The sequence below is a fragment of the Hesperophylax consimilis genome, chromosome 12 (genome assembly GCF_061612785.1).
Source record: "Hesperophylax consimilis isolate HC1 chromosome 12, BYU_Hcon_1.0, whole genome shotgun sequence".
NCBI lineage: Eukaryota > Metazoa > Arthropoda > Insecta > Trichoptera > Limnephilidae > Hesperophylax > Hesperophylax consimilis.
Genome location: NC_142847.1, coordinates 36,838,979 through 36,854,994, shown reverse-complemented (window position 1 = coordinate 36,854,994; position 16,016 = coordinate 36,838,979). Strand labels below are relative to the sequence as shown.

The 16,016-nt window shown below is 32.2% G+C and overlaps 2 protein-coding genes across 2 annotated transcripts; both read left to right on the top strand.

The window, feature by feature from the left end:
- Positions 1–1,981: 1,981 nt before the first annotated feature.
- Positions 1,982–5,719, top strand: LOC149419583 (carboxylic ester hydrolase-like). Its single transcript, XM_089637902.1, has 4 exons — positions 1,982–2,117; positions 3,426–3,576; positions 3,661–4,955; positions 5,508–5,719. The coding sequence occupies exons 1-4, from the start codon at positions 2,047–2,049 to the stop codon at positions 5,680–5,682; spliced, it is 1,692 nt and encodes a 563-aa protein (XP_089494028.1). The 5' UTR covers positions 1,982–2,046; the 3' UTR covers positions 5,683–5,719.
- A 5,103-nt stretch (positions 5,720–10,822) lies between these two features.
- Positions 10,823–15,042, top strand: LOC149419582 (carboxylic ester hydrolase-like). The gene is made up of 5 exons (XM_089637608.1): positions 10,823–10,827; positions 11,237–11,317; positions 12,626–12,776; positions 12,861–14,155; positions 14,708–15,042. Exons 1-5 carry the CDS (start codon positions 10,823–10,825, stop codon positions 14,880–14,882), a joined length of 1,707 nt encoding a protein of 568 aa, XP_089493734.1. The 3' UTR covers positions 14,883–15,042.
- The last annotated feature ends 974 nt before the right edge of the window (positions 15,043–16,016 follow it).

Sequence of the window (16,016 nt, the reverse complement as noted above, 5' to 3'; positions counted from 1 at the left end):
TAAAATCGAGCATGGCAAGACGGGACGACGCTCTTGCACGGAAACGACGTTTCATTCGGCCAGCCTCGTGTCTCGTCGGCCCTTTCTGCATGGCCGCCAAAACTTTGTACGGTAAATTTGCTTCAGCAGAGATTACGCGAGATGTCGCCAGTGATCAGTCCAGTTGGTATCATAGTGTATTTTCTGACTTTTATTTTGTCCTAAACACCATTAGCGCATACACAGTGATGAGTCAGGTAGTGGTATTGTGAGCATTGCTAATAAATTTATTTGTGTCATTCGGTAGTCTTTCCACATCGATACAACTGTTATAGTCATTTTCGGTGTAGAAAAATAGTTCTTTCCTGAATATGGAGGATGTGTGATCGTTCTGATTTCCCATCACAATGGTTTCAGAGTATTCGTTGTCTTGAATGATCGTATGTATTTTGGAAAGATAGTTGGTGAAGTCGGTAAGGTTGTCCGCAAGACATACCGGCCTGCAGACAGTCAATGCGGCCACCACCCCATCCTATTATTCAGTATAAGATTGCACCAAAATAAAATTTTTAAAATCAGTTTTTCAATATAGAGCACTTCTTTTAGTCTGTAAAATGTGTATGTAAGATATCTTAATTTTCAGATAATTTGAAATAACATACACACCGTCATTCGACCTAACCTAACCTAAACTAACGCATACCATTTGAAATAATATACACACCGTCTTTCGACCTAACCTAACCTAACCTAACGCAGATCATTTGAAATAACATACACACCGTGATTGGACCTAACCTGACCTAACCTAACCTAACGCAGATCATTTGAAATAACATACACACCGTGATTGGACCTAACCTAATCTAACCTAACCTAACCTTACCTAACGCAGATCATTTGAAATAACATACACACCGTGATTGGACCTAACCTAACCTTACCTAACTCATATCATTTGAAATAACATACACACCGTCTTTCGACCTAACCTAACCTTACCTAACGCATATCATTTGAAATAACATACACACCGTCATTGGACATAAGTCATGAATAACAAAATGTTCAATAATCATCAATAGATTTACTTATTTACCTTAAATAACAGTTGTGTAATTAAATTATATAATCTTCTGATCCTTTGTTGCAAACGTTAAGAGTTTTGACATCTCTATCTTTGTGGAAATAATTTTCGTTTTCTGGTAAATGCAAAATTATGTTCAATAGATCATAACCCCCCCCCCCCCCCCCCCACTTTTTGATTTGCCCAACTAAGGAGGTGTTCTTTTGTACAGTTTGATTCTTCTCTTCCGGATTGTCCTGCGTGGTATGCAGGAAAATTCATTATTTTATTTACTAAATTATCGATTATTCTGCTATAGTGACCATTGTTATATTATTATTTCTTATTTATGACATATTAACCTTAAAGAACCATTGTAATTTAATAATCCAAACATATGTACCTACCTTGACATTGTGTACCTAATTTTGTATAAATTCTGTAACAAAAGAATTTCAATTGCCAGCCTGAAGATGTCCATAATAGGACGAAACCGGTACTGGTAAAATAAACAAGTGGAAATAAGTTAAAAAATGTTTTATTTTCTATTTTAATACTATATAATTATACCACGTATAACAGTGTAATAAATAAACTCATGTTCTTCTTAGATTCGGAAGTGTTTAGAGAGTAGGTAAATGAATGAGAGAATGGTAAAATAAGTTGGAGACGTCCAAAGAAGGAATGAAATACGGAGTATTAAAAAGTTGATAAAATGTAGTTTTTTTAATAGTATCAATATGGTATACAGTTAGGTAGGTTTTCAAGTGAAACAAAAACTAGAGTGATATTATTTCTACCTTAATGATACTATTTTTTAGATACATTGAAATTCACAACCTCAAAAATATATTTCAAACTCTCCATAAACCCGAGCAACACCGGTTACACGTCAGCTAGTACGAGTATAATATAAAACTTGTTGGCCGGTTGCCAATTAATAGTCGGTACGCTTTGGTACTTTCTGGTTTTGTTTTCTTCGATAAGTGCGTTATTTTAAAATGGGCTTACTGAAGAGTCTATTTATATTATTATTTGGGGTGGTATTGCAGAGATCTGTTGTATCGACTAGGTAATTTTTGTTTATTAAATTATTTTTTAATATTTTTTTTTCTAAATACTCCATGGATCTACCGAAAAATAACTACGGTTTCTTTTTGTCTATATATATTTTTTTACATTACAGCTTATCTAATAAAATGTTTAAATGTGTGTGCATCATAAATTTATAAATAAGCAAAAACAGTTCGTTATAATTTGGGAGCAATAAAAAACACAGATTTCAGGAAATATATTAAACTTTTTGGGATTTCAATTTAGAAGAAGTTTTTGACGTTGTGAGATCTGTCATGTAAGAAAAATCTCTAAAAGTGACAGTACGAACATTTTTATTCTGTGCAACAGTAATCAAACTAAAATTTGCATTTAAATTTATATAGAACCCATGGAGAAGTGTAGCATTGTGCTAATCTTAATTGTTATGACTATTTAGGTATGTTTTTATATATATATTCTTGTAAATATATCCCGTGCAGTTGAACAAATATATAATGATATTAAGTTGAATGATTAATTATCATGTTTATCTCACAAGACAAATGTTGATAAATGAGTCAAAATTCAATAAAGTATTATTTGAATGTGGGGAACATAATATTTTACTTATCGATGAATCAATAATCAAATAATTAAGACAGTTAGAAATTTCGGTTTCTTAAGATTTTATTACAAACTATTGATGTGCAATCATGAAGAAAAATGTAACAAAGAATACAACGTAAAAAAGAAAATTTTAAGAAAATGTAATTGAAATGTCTTGTGCGCTTTTGTTGACATGGATGTGATAGGTAACATCAGCTGATTAAGTTGTTCAATATGAACAAATATGCTTTACAATAAGGCCAGTAATGGTTTGAAGTAATTGACATGTTTAAGATAGGTAATGAATAATAATAAATTAATGACGCATTATAAAGTACTTTGGAAAATATCAAAGTTGAATTAAAGATTTATGATATCACGACCAAAGCCTATAAAATCTTTATTGGTGTTGGACATGAACTAAAATTGCATAGTCTGTTTAGTATAAATTATGTTTTTTTTCTAAATTCTTTCGTACATAAATGATATAAAGTCACGCTTTAAAATAACATTGTGTGTAAAGTAACATATTTCGCTTTAAAGTAACATATTTTGCGTGCATTGTGTTGTTTCTCTAAATTCTTTGTTGCATAAATTTTATACAAGACGATAAAATGCTATTTGAAGGCAAAACAAAAATTATAAAAACGAAGCCTTTCAAAACTTCTATGTATATAATAAAACTCCAAAATTCCAAATCCTTACTTAAATGTCGCAATGGACATTCCTTTTTTTAAAGGTGTACATGGCAAGAAAATAATGACCCACTTGTAGAGATTAGCCAAGGCGTATTACGAGGAAAAACGATTAGCACTGATTCAGGCTTCCAATATGACAGCTACCGAGGAATACCATACGCTAAACCTCCTCTTGGGGACCTTCGATTTCGTGTACGGTTTTATATAAGATTGATTTTTTTCTATTTATGATGAAATTAATAAATTTTCAGTTTTCAACTATCAATGTAATTCCAGGATCCAATGCCATTCGGAGAATGGGACGACATTCTTAATGCAACTGTTCCAGGAAATTCATGCACTCAATTTGACGTGCTATTCCAAAAGAAATATTACGGCACAGAAGATTGCCTTTTTCTCAATGTTTACATCCCAAAATTGTGTGATGAACCAAAAGATCTGGCGGTAATGTTTTGGATTCACGGAGGTGGATTTATTTTAGGAGATGGAGGTCAAATGCTATATGGACCAGACCTTTTTGTAGAAAATAACGTCATCGTTGTAACAATCAATTACAGACTAGGCGTATTCGGTTTTCTTTCTTTACATACACCAGATGTTCCTGGAAACGCCGGAATGAAAGATCAAGTTCTAGCTCTCAAGTGGGTTCAGGAAAATATTCATCAGTTTGGAGGGGATCCCGCGAAGGTAACGATATTCGGAGAAAGTGCAGGAGCAGGATGTGCTCACTACCAAATGCTATCTCCCATGTCTAAGGGACTTTTCAGTGGGGCCATTATGCAATCAGGATCCAGCTTATGTCCTTGGGCGCTGCAAAACGATCCAGAAGGTATAGCGCAAGAAATAGCGAGGGTTTTAGGGAAAGAAGAAGCAGAAGGCGCAGAAGACATCATTGAATTTTTGAGAACAATACCAGAAAGAGATTTGGCATTTGCAGCCATTTCTCCGACGTTAGTTGGATCAATTAAACTAGCATTTTCGCCAACAATTGAACAGCTTTTTCCTAATATCGATCCTTTCATCACTAGTTCTCCGCTAGACATTATGAGTTCTTGTAAATTCAACAAGGTACCCGTGATAATGGGATTGGTGGTTAAGGATGGTTGGGTTTACAGAACTACTGCATTCTCAGCACCCGATGATAAGGAGGCAATAAAGAACAAACATATTCCTAATGTTAAAAGGTTTGTGCCAGATGCTGTGGACGGCAATGAAACCGAAGAGATTGAAGAAAAAATCAGGGAGTATTACTTTTCTACGACAGAGAATTTGTCCAACAACTTGACAAGTCTGTATGGAGACTTTGCTTTTGTCAGAGGTGTTATATCAACAGTTAAACAGTTTTCTAAAAATTCCTGTCCTACGTATTTCTATAGATTCTCTTACGATGGTTCTGTGAACCTAATGAGATTTATATCAGATTTACAATACTCAAGCTCCGCCCATACTGACGAGCTAGCCTACATGTTTAATGTCGAGCTCAATGGTGTTAACCAAATTCCTCTAACTTCATCCGATAACCTGATTTCAAAGAGATTACTTCATATGTGGACGAACTTTGCTAAGCACGGGTGAGACCGAAACCATATTTTCTAAATCGTAATATCATTGTAGTTGTCGCATTTTATCTCCATAGATTAGCATACAATGTAAATGTAGTATAAAATGCTATTTGTAGAATCGGTTGTAATTGATTGTAATAATGATCATTTCAAATTATTGAGAGAGTGATTATGAATTAATACATTGATTTTGTTTAAATTGGCAAATTTCAAAATTATATGGAAGATTGCAGTCTAATTTAGACTTAGAATATATGAGATGTTGAATGGAGGGGAGGCGATTATAGATAAGGCTTGATAGAAGAGAGAATTAAGTGGAATAAAGTTTTTTATTTGTTTTATTATAATATATTATAATGGAATTCCACCACGAATTATCGGTCTCAAAAATAGAAATATTAGAAGAGAGGGTATTTGCTTAGAGAAGGACAACCAAAAAATATTTGATCTAAAGTTCCAACCTCTAGACCACACTGAGGAGTCAAGCAACTTGTAATAACTGTATTTTGGATCTATTAAATCGATGGAAACTATTTTGTCTCAATTGATTTTTTTTTTCAGGAATCCCACGCCCCAATTGACTCCCACTGTGCCTTTGATTTGGCCTTCTGTTGAAGCAGAGCACAGACATATTATTACTCTGGATATTGATAATGAACTACGGCTAATTCCAAATCCTTTTGCGGAGAGAATTGAATTCTGGGATGATCTTATTGAAATATTTTCAAATATTTAAAGAAAAGAAAATTCTTCTGGACGAAAAATTGCTAATATTTTAGGACCTGTTATATTATTATCATCAATTGCCCTAAATTTGTGTGTTTAATGGTAAATTTCTACTTTTTTTGTTTTTAATTGAAAACTGAAATTTACAAACTATAAAATAAAAATGAATACACTCCAAGACCTCCTTTCTTCTGAGGTAGACATTTTTCATTTAACTCTTAAACCCTACCTGGGGTACTGGAGTACCCCCCCGGTGTTTAAAATATCAACAATTTTAAAAATATTGCATTATTGTTAAAATCGCTCTAGCTAATCTACTCTCGATAATTGGCGCGTAAGTACGTCAGTAAGCCGTGACCGCCTGGCAAGTGCATTTGCGCCCACAGGTGTTCCGGGGTACCCCCGAACCCCGTGGTAGGAATAGTGTTATTTCTTCCTTACAGTTATACTTGAATTACTGAAGTTGTTTTTTGACATCTCTCTGGTAAGTTTACACATTATTTATGATTTATTTTACTTTGAGATAATGGTTAGAGTACAATGTTGATAGTCAGGGCCTATCAACACTATATATAATAAAACCAATTGCGGGGTGGATGTGTTCGACCAACTTTGTAAAAATTACTCGACGTCCAGGAAGATCAAAGGGTGGCCCATGTGTCTCTTCTACGGGTTGCTAAATGCCGTTGGTGTCAACTCTTGGGTTTTATTCAAGCTGTCAACTAACATTGATAAAGAGAAAATAACCAAGCGGCGTGAATTTCTTATGAATTTTTCAATGGCACTCATAAAGCCTCATATGAGAGCAAAATTACAATAGCCAAGTTTACCCGGGATATAAGAGAAACTAAACGTGCAATCTTGAATATTCAAAGTGAAGATCATAGGCCGGTCTCTGATAATCCCAAACCTGGTCGCTGCTGCTTTTTGAAAATCTCGATCTGTCTGTAACACTTGTCTCTATTTGTGTTGACCATGAATACAAAATCTGTCCTTCATGTAACGACAAAAATGTCTATTTTGGAACTATTTTGGAACTACACTTATTCTCAAAAAAAATATTATTTGGATATTCCAACTTCCATAAATTTCAATGGAATAGTTTTACTAATGTTTAAAATATTGTAAATTTATTCGCTGATTATTGTAAGTCTGTCTATGAAAAGAATATACCTAATAATGAAATTCCCGAATTCTCGTCGAATCTCAGTCTAAACATACCTGAAATACACATTGAAATTAATGATATTAAAAGCATGTAAATTTGTAAGATGCTAATAAAAGTGCAGGACCTGACAACATTCCCCCTGTGTTCATTAAAGAATGTCTAAACAGCCTATATGTTCCTTTTTTTCTAATTTTCAACCAATAATTAAAGACAGAATGTTTCCCTAATATATGGAAACATAGTTTTCTTACACCTATCTTATACCTAAACTTTTTGAAAAAATAGTACTCGATAAAATATCTACAAACATAAAAAAATATAAATCCCTACCAACATTTCTTCTCCTGCTTCTGTTCAAATAAATCTAACTTATTTACTAATATACGAGAATTTTATATCTAAATTCTTAGCAAACAGATGCTAGGTAGACTCAGTATACACTGACAGCAAGGCATTTGACAAGGTGTGTAACAAAATATTAATCGTTAAATTAGCTTAACTTGGAATTTACGGTAATTTACTAAATTGGTTTGCTAGTTATTTCTTCAAAAGAAGTCTTTGTGTGGGAATAAATGGTACAAATTCATACGAATTTATGGCGACAAGTGGAATGCTGCAAGGCTCTCATTTAGGGCCCATTTTGTTTATAATATTCATAAACGACATTGTTGATGTATTTGCTGACATAAACATTCTACTGTTTGCCGATGATATGAAACTATATGAAGAGATTAACCACATTAATGATTGTATTACACTTCAAACAAACTTGAGATATCTTTTTGAATGGTGTTTAATCAACAAATTACCACTAAACATAAATAGATGTCAGTTCATTCATTTTTTCAAAATCCTATATTTTTTCAATATTTACTAAATGATGAAAATTTAAATTGTGTTAATAAAATTATTGATGTAGGTATTTTGTTCGACAGTAAACTCACCTTTGTATGTCATATTAATAATATTATCGACAAGACCATAAAGACTTTTGGCTTTGTTTTCAATAATTTAGGAACATTTATTGTCATATAAAACCCTAGTTAGATGCCAACTTGAGTATAATTCTACGTTATGGTCTCCATTTTTCAATATTCATTTCATTTCAAGTTTCTCAGGTTAATAAACTATAAATTGCATATTCCTATACAAAATATTGATTATAATTGTCAATATCGATTACCACTGTCTGGCTTCACCAATTAGGGAGAAAAGAGTGTGAACTCACACTTTTCCAAAAATAAAACAAACAAAATATCAAACACATTAAGAAAACAAGAAAATAAACAAAACTAAAAAAACCAAACAACAAGTTAACATCAGTTAACTTTATAACTTTTTGCTTTTAATCTTTTATAATAATATTTTTTTTATGTATCATATTTTTTAGTTATATATATATATATATATATATATATATATATATATATATATATATATATATATATATATATATATATATATATATATATATATATTCTATATTTTTTTTCTTTTAGTTATGTATATATTATATTACTTTTCTTTTTTTCCTTTCCTTTTTTGTTTTTGTTCTTACAAAATATGTATGCGTGCATGAATACTAACTCAATTTTGACTGTCCTAGAACGGGAATTCCTCCTAGTTGGGCAGTCAAAGTATTTTTATGTATACATGTGTCATTGTATCATCACCTGTACTAAATAAATAAATAAAAATAAAAAAATAAATAAAATAAATTACCTCGTGGATAAAATGTCTCTATTGAAACTTTCAGAAAGAAGAGTTCAAGAAGTTATTAAATAAACTAAAATTACGTAAATACTTACTGTTGAGCGCGATATGAAGGCTACTGACGACTTGTGGACAAAAAACAACTACTAATAAAGAGATTTCTAAAGAAATTGGCCCACACTACTGCTGTTTAAACATCAAATAGAATTACATCATTATATTTGTAAGCAAGAATAACGTGCATATTTATTGATGGGCTGGTCATTTTGGAACAAACGCCTTAGTGATATAACGCCATAATATATAGTGCTTCGAAATGGAGAAAATTAAGAGTTTTTTTTACATAATTATGTTGATTGTGTTATGGACCATCGATAACAATGGGTAAAACAAATATGTTTTCAAGTATTTTTTAATTCGCGAGGTTTAAGGAGGTTGGAGAATTCAAAATTGGAAGGAAAATGGGATAAAATCTGGGAAGAACTCAATTCTAAACCTGAAACTCCTGTAGCAAATTCAAACAGCTTTTCGGTTGTGAATATATTTTTTCTTTATTAAATAATTAATCAATTTATAGAGTATAATAATGTTTTTTAACTAAAATAATCCATAAAACTAGTTTTCACAGCTTTTGTTTTTTAATGTTTCTCTTCTATAAAAGCTGGCGCTTGGGTTTAAAAGAGTGTTAAGCATCAGGATGAAGAATATTTAATAGAAGAATAATTATTTAATTTTTATAATTATTATTCAACGAAATTTGAAGATTAAATAATTTATGTAAATGAACAAAAATTAAATTTATAATTAATTAAGAAGATAGTTTCATCATTGTGGTATTTTTACACTGAACTTCTCTTTAATCGCTTTTAGTAGTTGTTTATCTTCTTATATTATTAAGTGTTCTCTCACCAGTGAGATATAAAATGTTTTTACTCTAGAACAAGCTGCAAATAAGCTCTTAAAAATTACTATCAGAACATCAAGTTCGAAAAGCTGATTTTATTTTTTTATGTTACTGGTTGTGAAGATTAACCCAAACTAGAGGAGCGTACCGCTCTACCATGACGGGGGTAAAAAATATTTTTTCATTGTTTAATTTAATTAATTTGAATAATTCAGTTTTGAGACATATATGGTACATAAACTTCAGTAAATTAATATTAGGTGTTTGTACTGCATTAAAGTCGTTGAATCCAAATCAATTGAAAACAAATGCGATTTCAAGAATCCATGGCTCTATTTATACAAATGCTTTTTTGTTATCAATTTCACTTATCTGAATTTTGATTGTTCAAACTGGACGAGTAATAAATTTTCCATATTTACAATTCTATCGCCGACTTCCTTTACACTTATGTGTATCTATTTTGAAAGGCGTTCTAGTTTTTTTTTAATCCTAATGATTACATTTTAACGCTGATAGCGGTGAAAGATATATATATATATATATTTTTTTTTATTTATTTAAGGAGAAAACACAGATACAGACAGTAATTAAAAGATAATTTTCTTAAACAATAACTTGAGAATTCGCCTGCATCCTAACTATTTCTCACTGATTGACTGGTAGATAACAATTTTAAATATTTTTTTACATGTAAATAAGGTAAAAATTTTGTATATAGATAATGCTCAGTATCAAATAAAAGTGTACACATATTTTGTAAACAAGTTTAGAGATAGATCATAAAAAGTACTTAAAGAGTATAGTGAATGAAGTAAGTACACATTTTCTTTTTTTAATTGTAAAACAGACTTCAATTTCCTGCCAAAAGTACTATATGTATCAAAAAATATGTCGGAATCCTTCAGGTTTTGGTTTTTATTATACAATTCGCACATTCTTCTGATTGGATCTCTGACACCAGCATTTGTGCGCGTCCGGCTAATATGGAATAAGTCGTTAAGCCTCGTCGTTCTGAGTGGTATTTTAAAGTTTATTAGATTGAGTAAGCCAGGACAGTCGATAAAGTTATTACAGATTTTGAACAAGGTCATTAGATCAAGGTAAGTTCGCCGGTTAGTAAGAGTGGAGACGTTATATTTCGAGAGCATATTTGTGTATCCCCGTTTAGGTGCGCTCATTCTGTGGTTGAGGTAACGCAGAAATTTCTTCTGGATACTTTCAATATTTTCTTTATAGATATCGTAAAGTGGAGTCCATATGGAGGTGCAGTATTCAAGTTGAGAACGGACCAGCGTATAGTAAAGCAGAAGGTAGGTTTCAGGCTTTCGAAATACGCGGCTGTTTCTGATAACAAAGCCTAGCATGCAGTAAGCTTTATTCACAATGTTTTTAATGTGCGCATCGAAATGAAGTTTCGAATCAAAAAGTACGCCAAGATCCCTTATACAGTATACACGATCTAGTGAATAGTTGCCTATATAATAATTGTGTATAATAGCGTTATGATTTTTAGTGAAGCTTATTTGTTTACATTTATTGTAACTTAGGTAAATTTTGTTTTCATTGCAAAACGCTTCGAACCTTACTAAGTCTCGTTGGATGAGCAGACAATCATTTAAATTTCTAACAATAGCAAATATTTTTATGTCATCGGCGTACAAGAGAAATAAACAATGCATGAAACATTCAGAAACTGTATTAATAAAAAGTATAAATAAAAGCGGTCCTAGGATTGATCCCTGTGGTACGCCAGAAGTAACTGGTTCCCATACGGAGGTATGGAGTTCCCATACGGAGGAAGAGTCTATTTATATTATTATTTGGGGTGGTATTGCAGAGATCTGTTGTATCGACTAGGTAATTTTTGTTTATTAAATTATTTTTTAATATTTTTTTTTCTAAATACTCCATGGATCTACCGAAAAATAACTACGGTTTCTTTTTGTCTATATATATTTTTTTACATTACAGCTTATCTAATAAAATGTTTAAATGTGTGTGCATCATAAATTTATAAATAAGCAAAAACAGTTCGTTATAATTTGGGAGCAATAAAAAACACAGATTTCAGGAAATATATTAAACTTTTTGGGATTTCAATTTAGAAGAAGTTTTTGACGTTGTGAGATCTGTCATGTAAGAAAAATCTCTAAAAGTGACAGTACGAACATTTTTATTCTGTGCAACAGTAATCAAACTAAAATTTGCATTTAAATTTATATAGAACCCATGGAGAAGTGTAGCATTGTGCTAATCTTAATTGTTATGACTATTTAGGTATGTTTTTATATATATATTCTTGTAAATATATCCCGTGCAGTTGAACAAATATATAATGATATTAAGTTGAATGATTAATTATCATGTTTATCTCACAAGACAAATGTTGATAAATGAGTCAAAATTCAATAAAGTATTATTTGAATGTGGGGAACATAATATTTTACTTATCGATGAATCAATAATCAAATAATTAAGACAGTTAGAAATTTCGGTTTCTTAAGATTTTATTACAAACTATTGATGTGCAATCATGAAGAAAAATGTAACAAAGAATACAACGTAAAAAAGAAAATTTTAAGAAAATGTAATTGAAATGTCTTGTGCGCTTTTGTTGACATGGATGTGATAGGTAACATCAGCTGATTAAGTTGTTCAATATGAACAAATATGCTTTACAATAAGGCCAGTAATGGTTTGAAGTAATTGACATGTTTAAGATAGGTAATGAATAATAATAAATTAATGACGCATTATAAAGTACTTTGGAAAATATCAAAGTTGAATTAAAGATTTATGATATCACGACCAAAGCCTATAAAATCTTTATTGGTGTTGGACATGAACTAAAATTGCATAGTCTGTTTAGTATAAATTATGTTTTTTTTCTAAATTCTTTCGTACATAAATGATATAAAGTCACGCTTTAAAATAACATTGTGTGTAAAGTAACATATTTCGCTTTAAAGTAACATATTTTGCGTGCATTGTGTTGTTTCTCTAAATTCTTTGTTGCATAAATTTTATACAAGACGATAAAATGCTATTTGAAGGCAAAACAAAAATTATAAAAACGAAGCCTTTCAAAACTTCTATGTATATAATAAAACTCCAAAATTCCAAATCCTTACTTAAATGTCGCAATGGACATTCCTTTTTTTAAAGGTGTACATGGCAAGAAAATAATGACCCACTTGTAGAGATTAGCCAAGGCGTATTACGAGGAAAAACGATTAGCACTGATTCAGGCTTCCAATATGACAGCTACCGAGGAATACCATACGCTAAACCTCCTCTTGGGGACCTTCGATTTCGTGTACGGTTTTATATAAGATTGATTTTTTTCTATTTATGATGAAATTAATAAATTTTCAGTTTTCAACTATCAATGTAATTCCAGGATCCAATGCCATTCGGAGAATGGGACGACATTCTTAATGCAACTGTTCCAGGAAATTCATGCACTCAATTTGACGTGCTATTCCAAAAGAAATATTACGGCACAGAAGATTGCCTTTTTCTCAATGTTTACATCCCAAAATTGTGTGATGAACCAAAAGATCTGGCGGTAATGTTTTGGATTCACGGAGGTGGATTTATTTTAGGAGATGGAGGTCAAATGCTATATGGACCAGACCTTTTTGTAGAAAATAACGTCATCGTTGTAACAATCAATTACAGACTAGGCGTATTCGGTTTTCTTTCTTTACATACACCAGATGTTCCTGGAAACGCCGGAATGAAAGATCAAGTTCTAGCTCTCAAGTGGGTTCAGGAAAATATTCATCAGTTTGGAGGGGATCCCGCGAAGGTAACGATATTCGGAGAAAGTGCAGGAGCAGGATGTGCTCACTACCAAATGCTATCTCCCATGTCTAAGGGACTTTTCAGTGGGGCCATTATGCAATCAGGATCCAGCTTATGTCCTTGGGCGCTGCAAAACGATCCAGAAGGTATAGCGCAAGAAATAGCGAGGGTTTTAGGGAAAGAAGAAGCAGAAGGCGCAGAAGACATCATTGAATTTTTGAGAACAATACCAGAAAGAGATTTGGCATTTGCAGCCATTTCTCCGACGTTAGTTGGATCAATTAAACTAGCATTTTCGCCAACAATTGAACAGCTTTTTCCTAATATCGATCCTTTCATCACTAGTTCTCCGCTAGACATTATGAGTTCTTGTAAATTCAACAAGGTACCCGTGATAATGGGATTGGTGGTTAAGGATGGTTGGGTTTACAGAACTACTGCATTCTCAGCACCCGATGATAAGGAGGCAATAAAGAACAAACATATTCCTAATGTTAAAAGGTTTGTGCCAGATGCTGTGGACGGCAATGAAACCGAAGAGATTGAAGAAAAAATCAGGGAGTATTACTTTTCTACGACAGAGAATTTGTCCAACAACTTGACAAGTCTGTATGGAGACTTTGCTTTTGTCAGAGGTGTTATATCAACAGTTAAACAGTTTTCTAAAAATTCCTGTCCTACGTATTTCTATAGATTCTCTTACGATGGTTCTGTGAACCTAATGAGATTTATATCAGATTTACAATACTCAAGCTCCGCCCATACTGACGAGCTAGCCTACATGTTTAATGTCGAGCTCAATGGTGTTAACCAAATTCCTCTAACTTCATCCGATAACCTGATTTCAAAGAGATTACTTCATATGTGGACGAACTTTGCTAAGCACGGGTGAGACCGAAACCATATTTTCTAAATCGTAATATCATTGTAGTTGTCGCATTTTATCTCCATAGATTAGCATACAATGTAAATGTAGTATAAAATGCTATTTGTAGAATCGGTTGTAATTGATTGTAATAATGATCATTTCAAATTATTGAGAGAGTGATTATGAATTAATACATTGATTTTGTTTAAATTGGCAAATTTCAAAATTATATGGAAGATTGCAGTCTAATTTAGACTTAGAATATATGAGATGTTGAATGGAGGGGAGGCGATTATAGATAAGGCTTGATAGAAGAGAGAATTAAGTGGAATAAAGTTTTTTATTTGTTTTATTATAATATATTATAATGGAATTCCACCACGAATTATCGGTCTCAAAAATAGAAATATTAGAAGAGAGGGTATTTGCTTAGAGAAGGACAACCAAAAAATATTTGATCTAAAGTTCCAACCTCTAGACCACACTGAGGAGTCAAGCAACTTGTAATAACTGTATTTTGGATCTATTAAATCGATGGAAACTATTTTGTCTCAATTGATTTTTTTTTTCAGGAATCCCACGCCCCAATTGACTCCCACTGTGCCTTTGATTTGGCCTTCTGTTGAAGCAGAGCACAGACATATTATTACTCTGGATATTGATAATGAACTACGGCTAATTCCAAATCCTTTTGCGGAGAGAATTGAATTCTGGGATGATCTTATTGAAATATTTTCAAATATTTAAAGAAAAGAAAATTCTTCTGGACGAAAAATTGCTAATATTTTAGGACCTGTTATATTATTATCATCAATTGCCCTAAATTTGTGTGTTTAATGGTGAATTTCTACTTTTTTTGTTTTTAATTGAAAACTGAAATTTACAAACTATAAAATAAAAATGAATACACTCCAAGACCTCCTTTCTTCTGAGGTAGACATTTTTCATTTAACTCTTAAACCCTACCTGGGGTACTGGAGTACCCCCCCGGTGTTTAAAATATCAACAATTTTAAAAATATTGCATTATTGTTAAAATCGCTCTAGCTAATCTACTCTCGATAATTGGCGCGTAAGTACGTCAGTAAGCCGTGACCGCCTGGCAAGTGCATTTGCGCCCACAGGTGTTCCGGGGTACCCCCGAACCCCGTGGTAGGAATAGTGTTATTTCTTCCTTACAGTTATACTTGAATTACTGAAGTTGTTTTTTGACATCTCTCTGGTAAGTTTACACATTATTTATGATTTATTTTACTTTGAGATAATGGTTAGAGTACAATGTTGATAGTCAGGGCCTATCAACACTATATATAATAAAACCAATTGCGGGGTGGATGTGTTCGACCAACTTTGTAAAAATTACTCGACGTCCAGGAAGATCAAAGGGTGGCCCATGTGTCTCTTCTACGGGTTGCTAAATGCCGTTGGTGTCAACTCTTGGGTTTTATTCAAGCTGTCAACTAACATTGATAAAGAGAAAATAACCAAGCGGCGTGAATTTCTTATGAATTTTTCAATGGCACTCATAAAGCCTCATATGAGAGCAAAATTACAATAGCCAAGTTTACCCGGGATATAAGAGAAACTAAACGTGCAATCTTGAATATTCAAAGTGAAGATCATAGGCCGGTCTCTGATAATCCCAAACCTGGTCGCTGCTGCTTTTTGAAAATCTCGATCTGTCTGTAACACTTGTCTCTATTTGTGTTGACCATGAATACAAAATCTGTCCTTCATGTAACGACAAAAATGTCTATTTTGGAACTATTTTGGAACTACACTTATTCTCAAAAAAAATATTATTTGGATATTCCAACTTCCATAAATTTCAATGGAATAGTTTTACTAATGTTTAAAATATTGTAAATTTATTCGCTGATTA

Excerpts from the sequence above, each read along its gene's own strand:
- LOC149419583 (XM_089637902.1), top strand. The coding sequence starts at position 2,047 with ATGGGCTTACTGAAGAGTCTATTTATATTATTATTTGGGGTGGTATTG. Across the intron at positions 2,118-3,425 it reads AGATCTGTTGTATCGACTAG|GTGTACATGGCAAGAAAATA; the intron begins GTAATTTTTGTT and ends CTTTTTTTAAAG. Across the intron at positions 4,956-5,507 it reads ACGAACTTTGCTAAGCACGG|GAATCCCACGCCCCAATTGA; the intron begins GTGAGACCGAAA and ends TTTTTTTTTCAG.
- LOC149419582 (XM_089637608.1), top strand. Across the intron at positions 11,318-12,625 it reads AGATCTGTTGTATCGACTAG|GTGTACATGGCAAGAAAATA; the intron begins GTAATTTTTGTT and ends CTTTTTTTAAAG. Across the intron at positions 12,777-12,860 it reads TTGGGGACCTTCGATTTCGT|GATCCAATGCCATTCGGAGA; the intron begins GTACGGTTTTAT and ends ATGTAATTCCAG.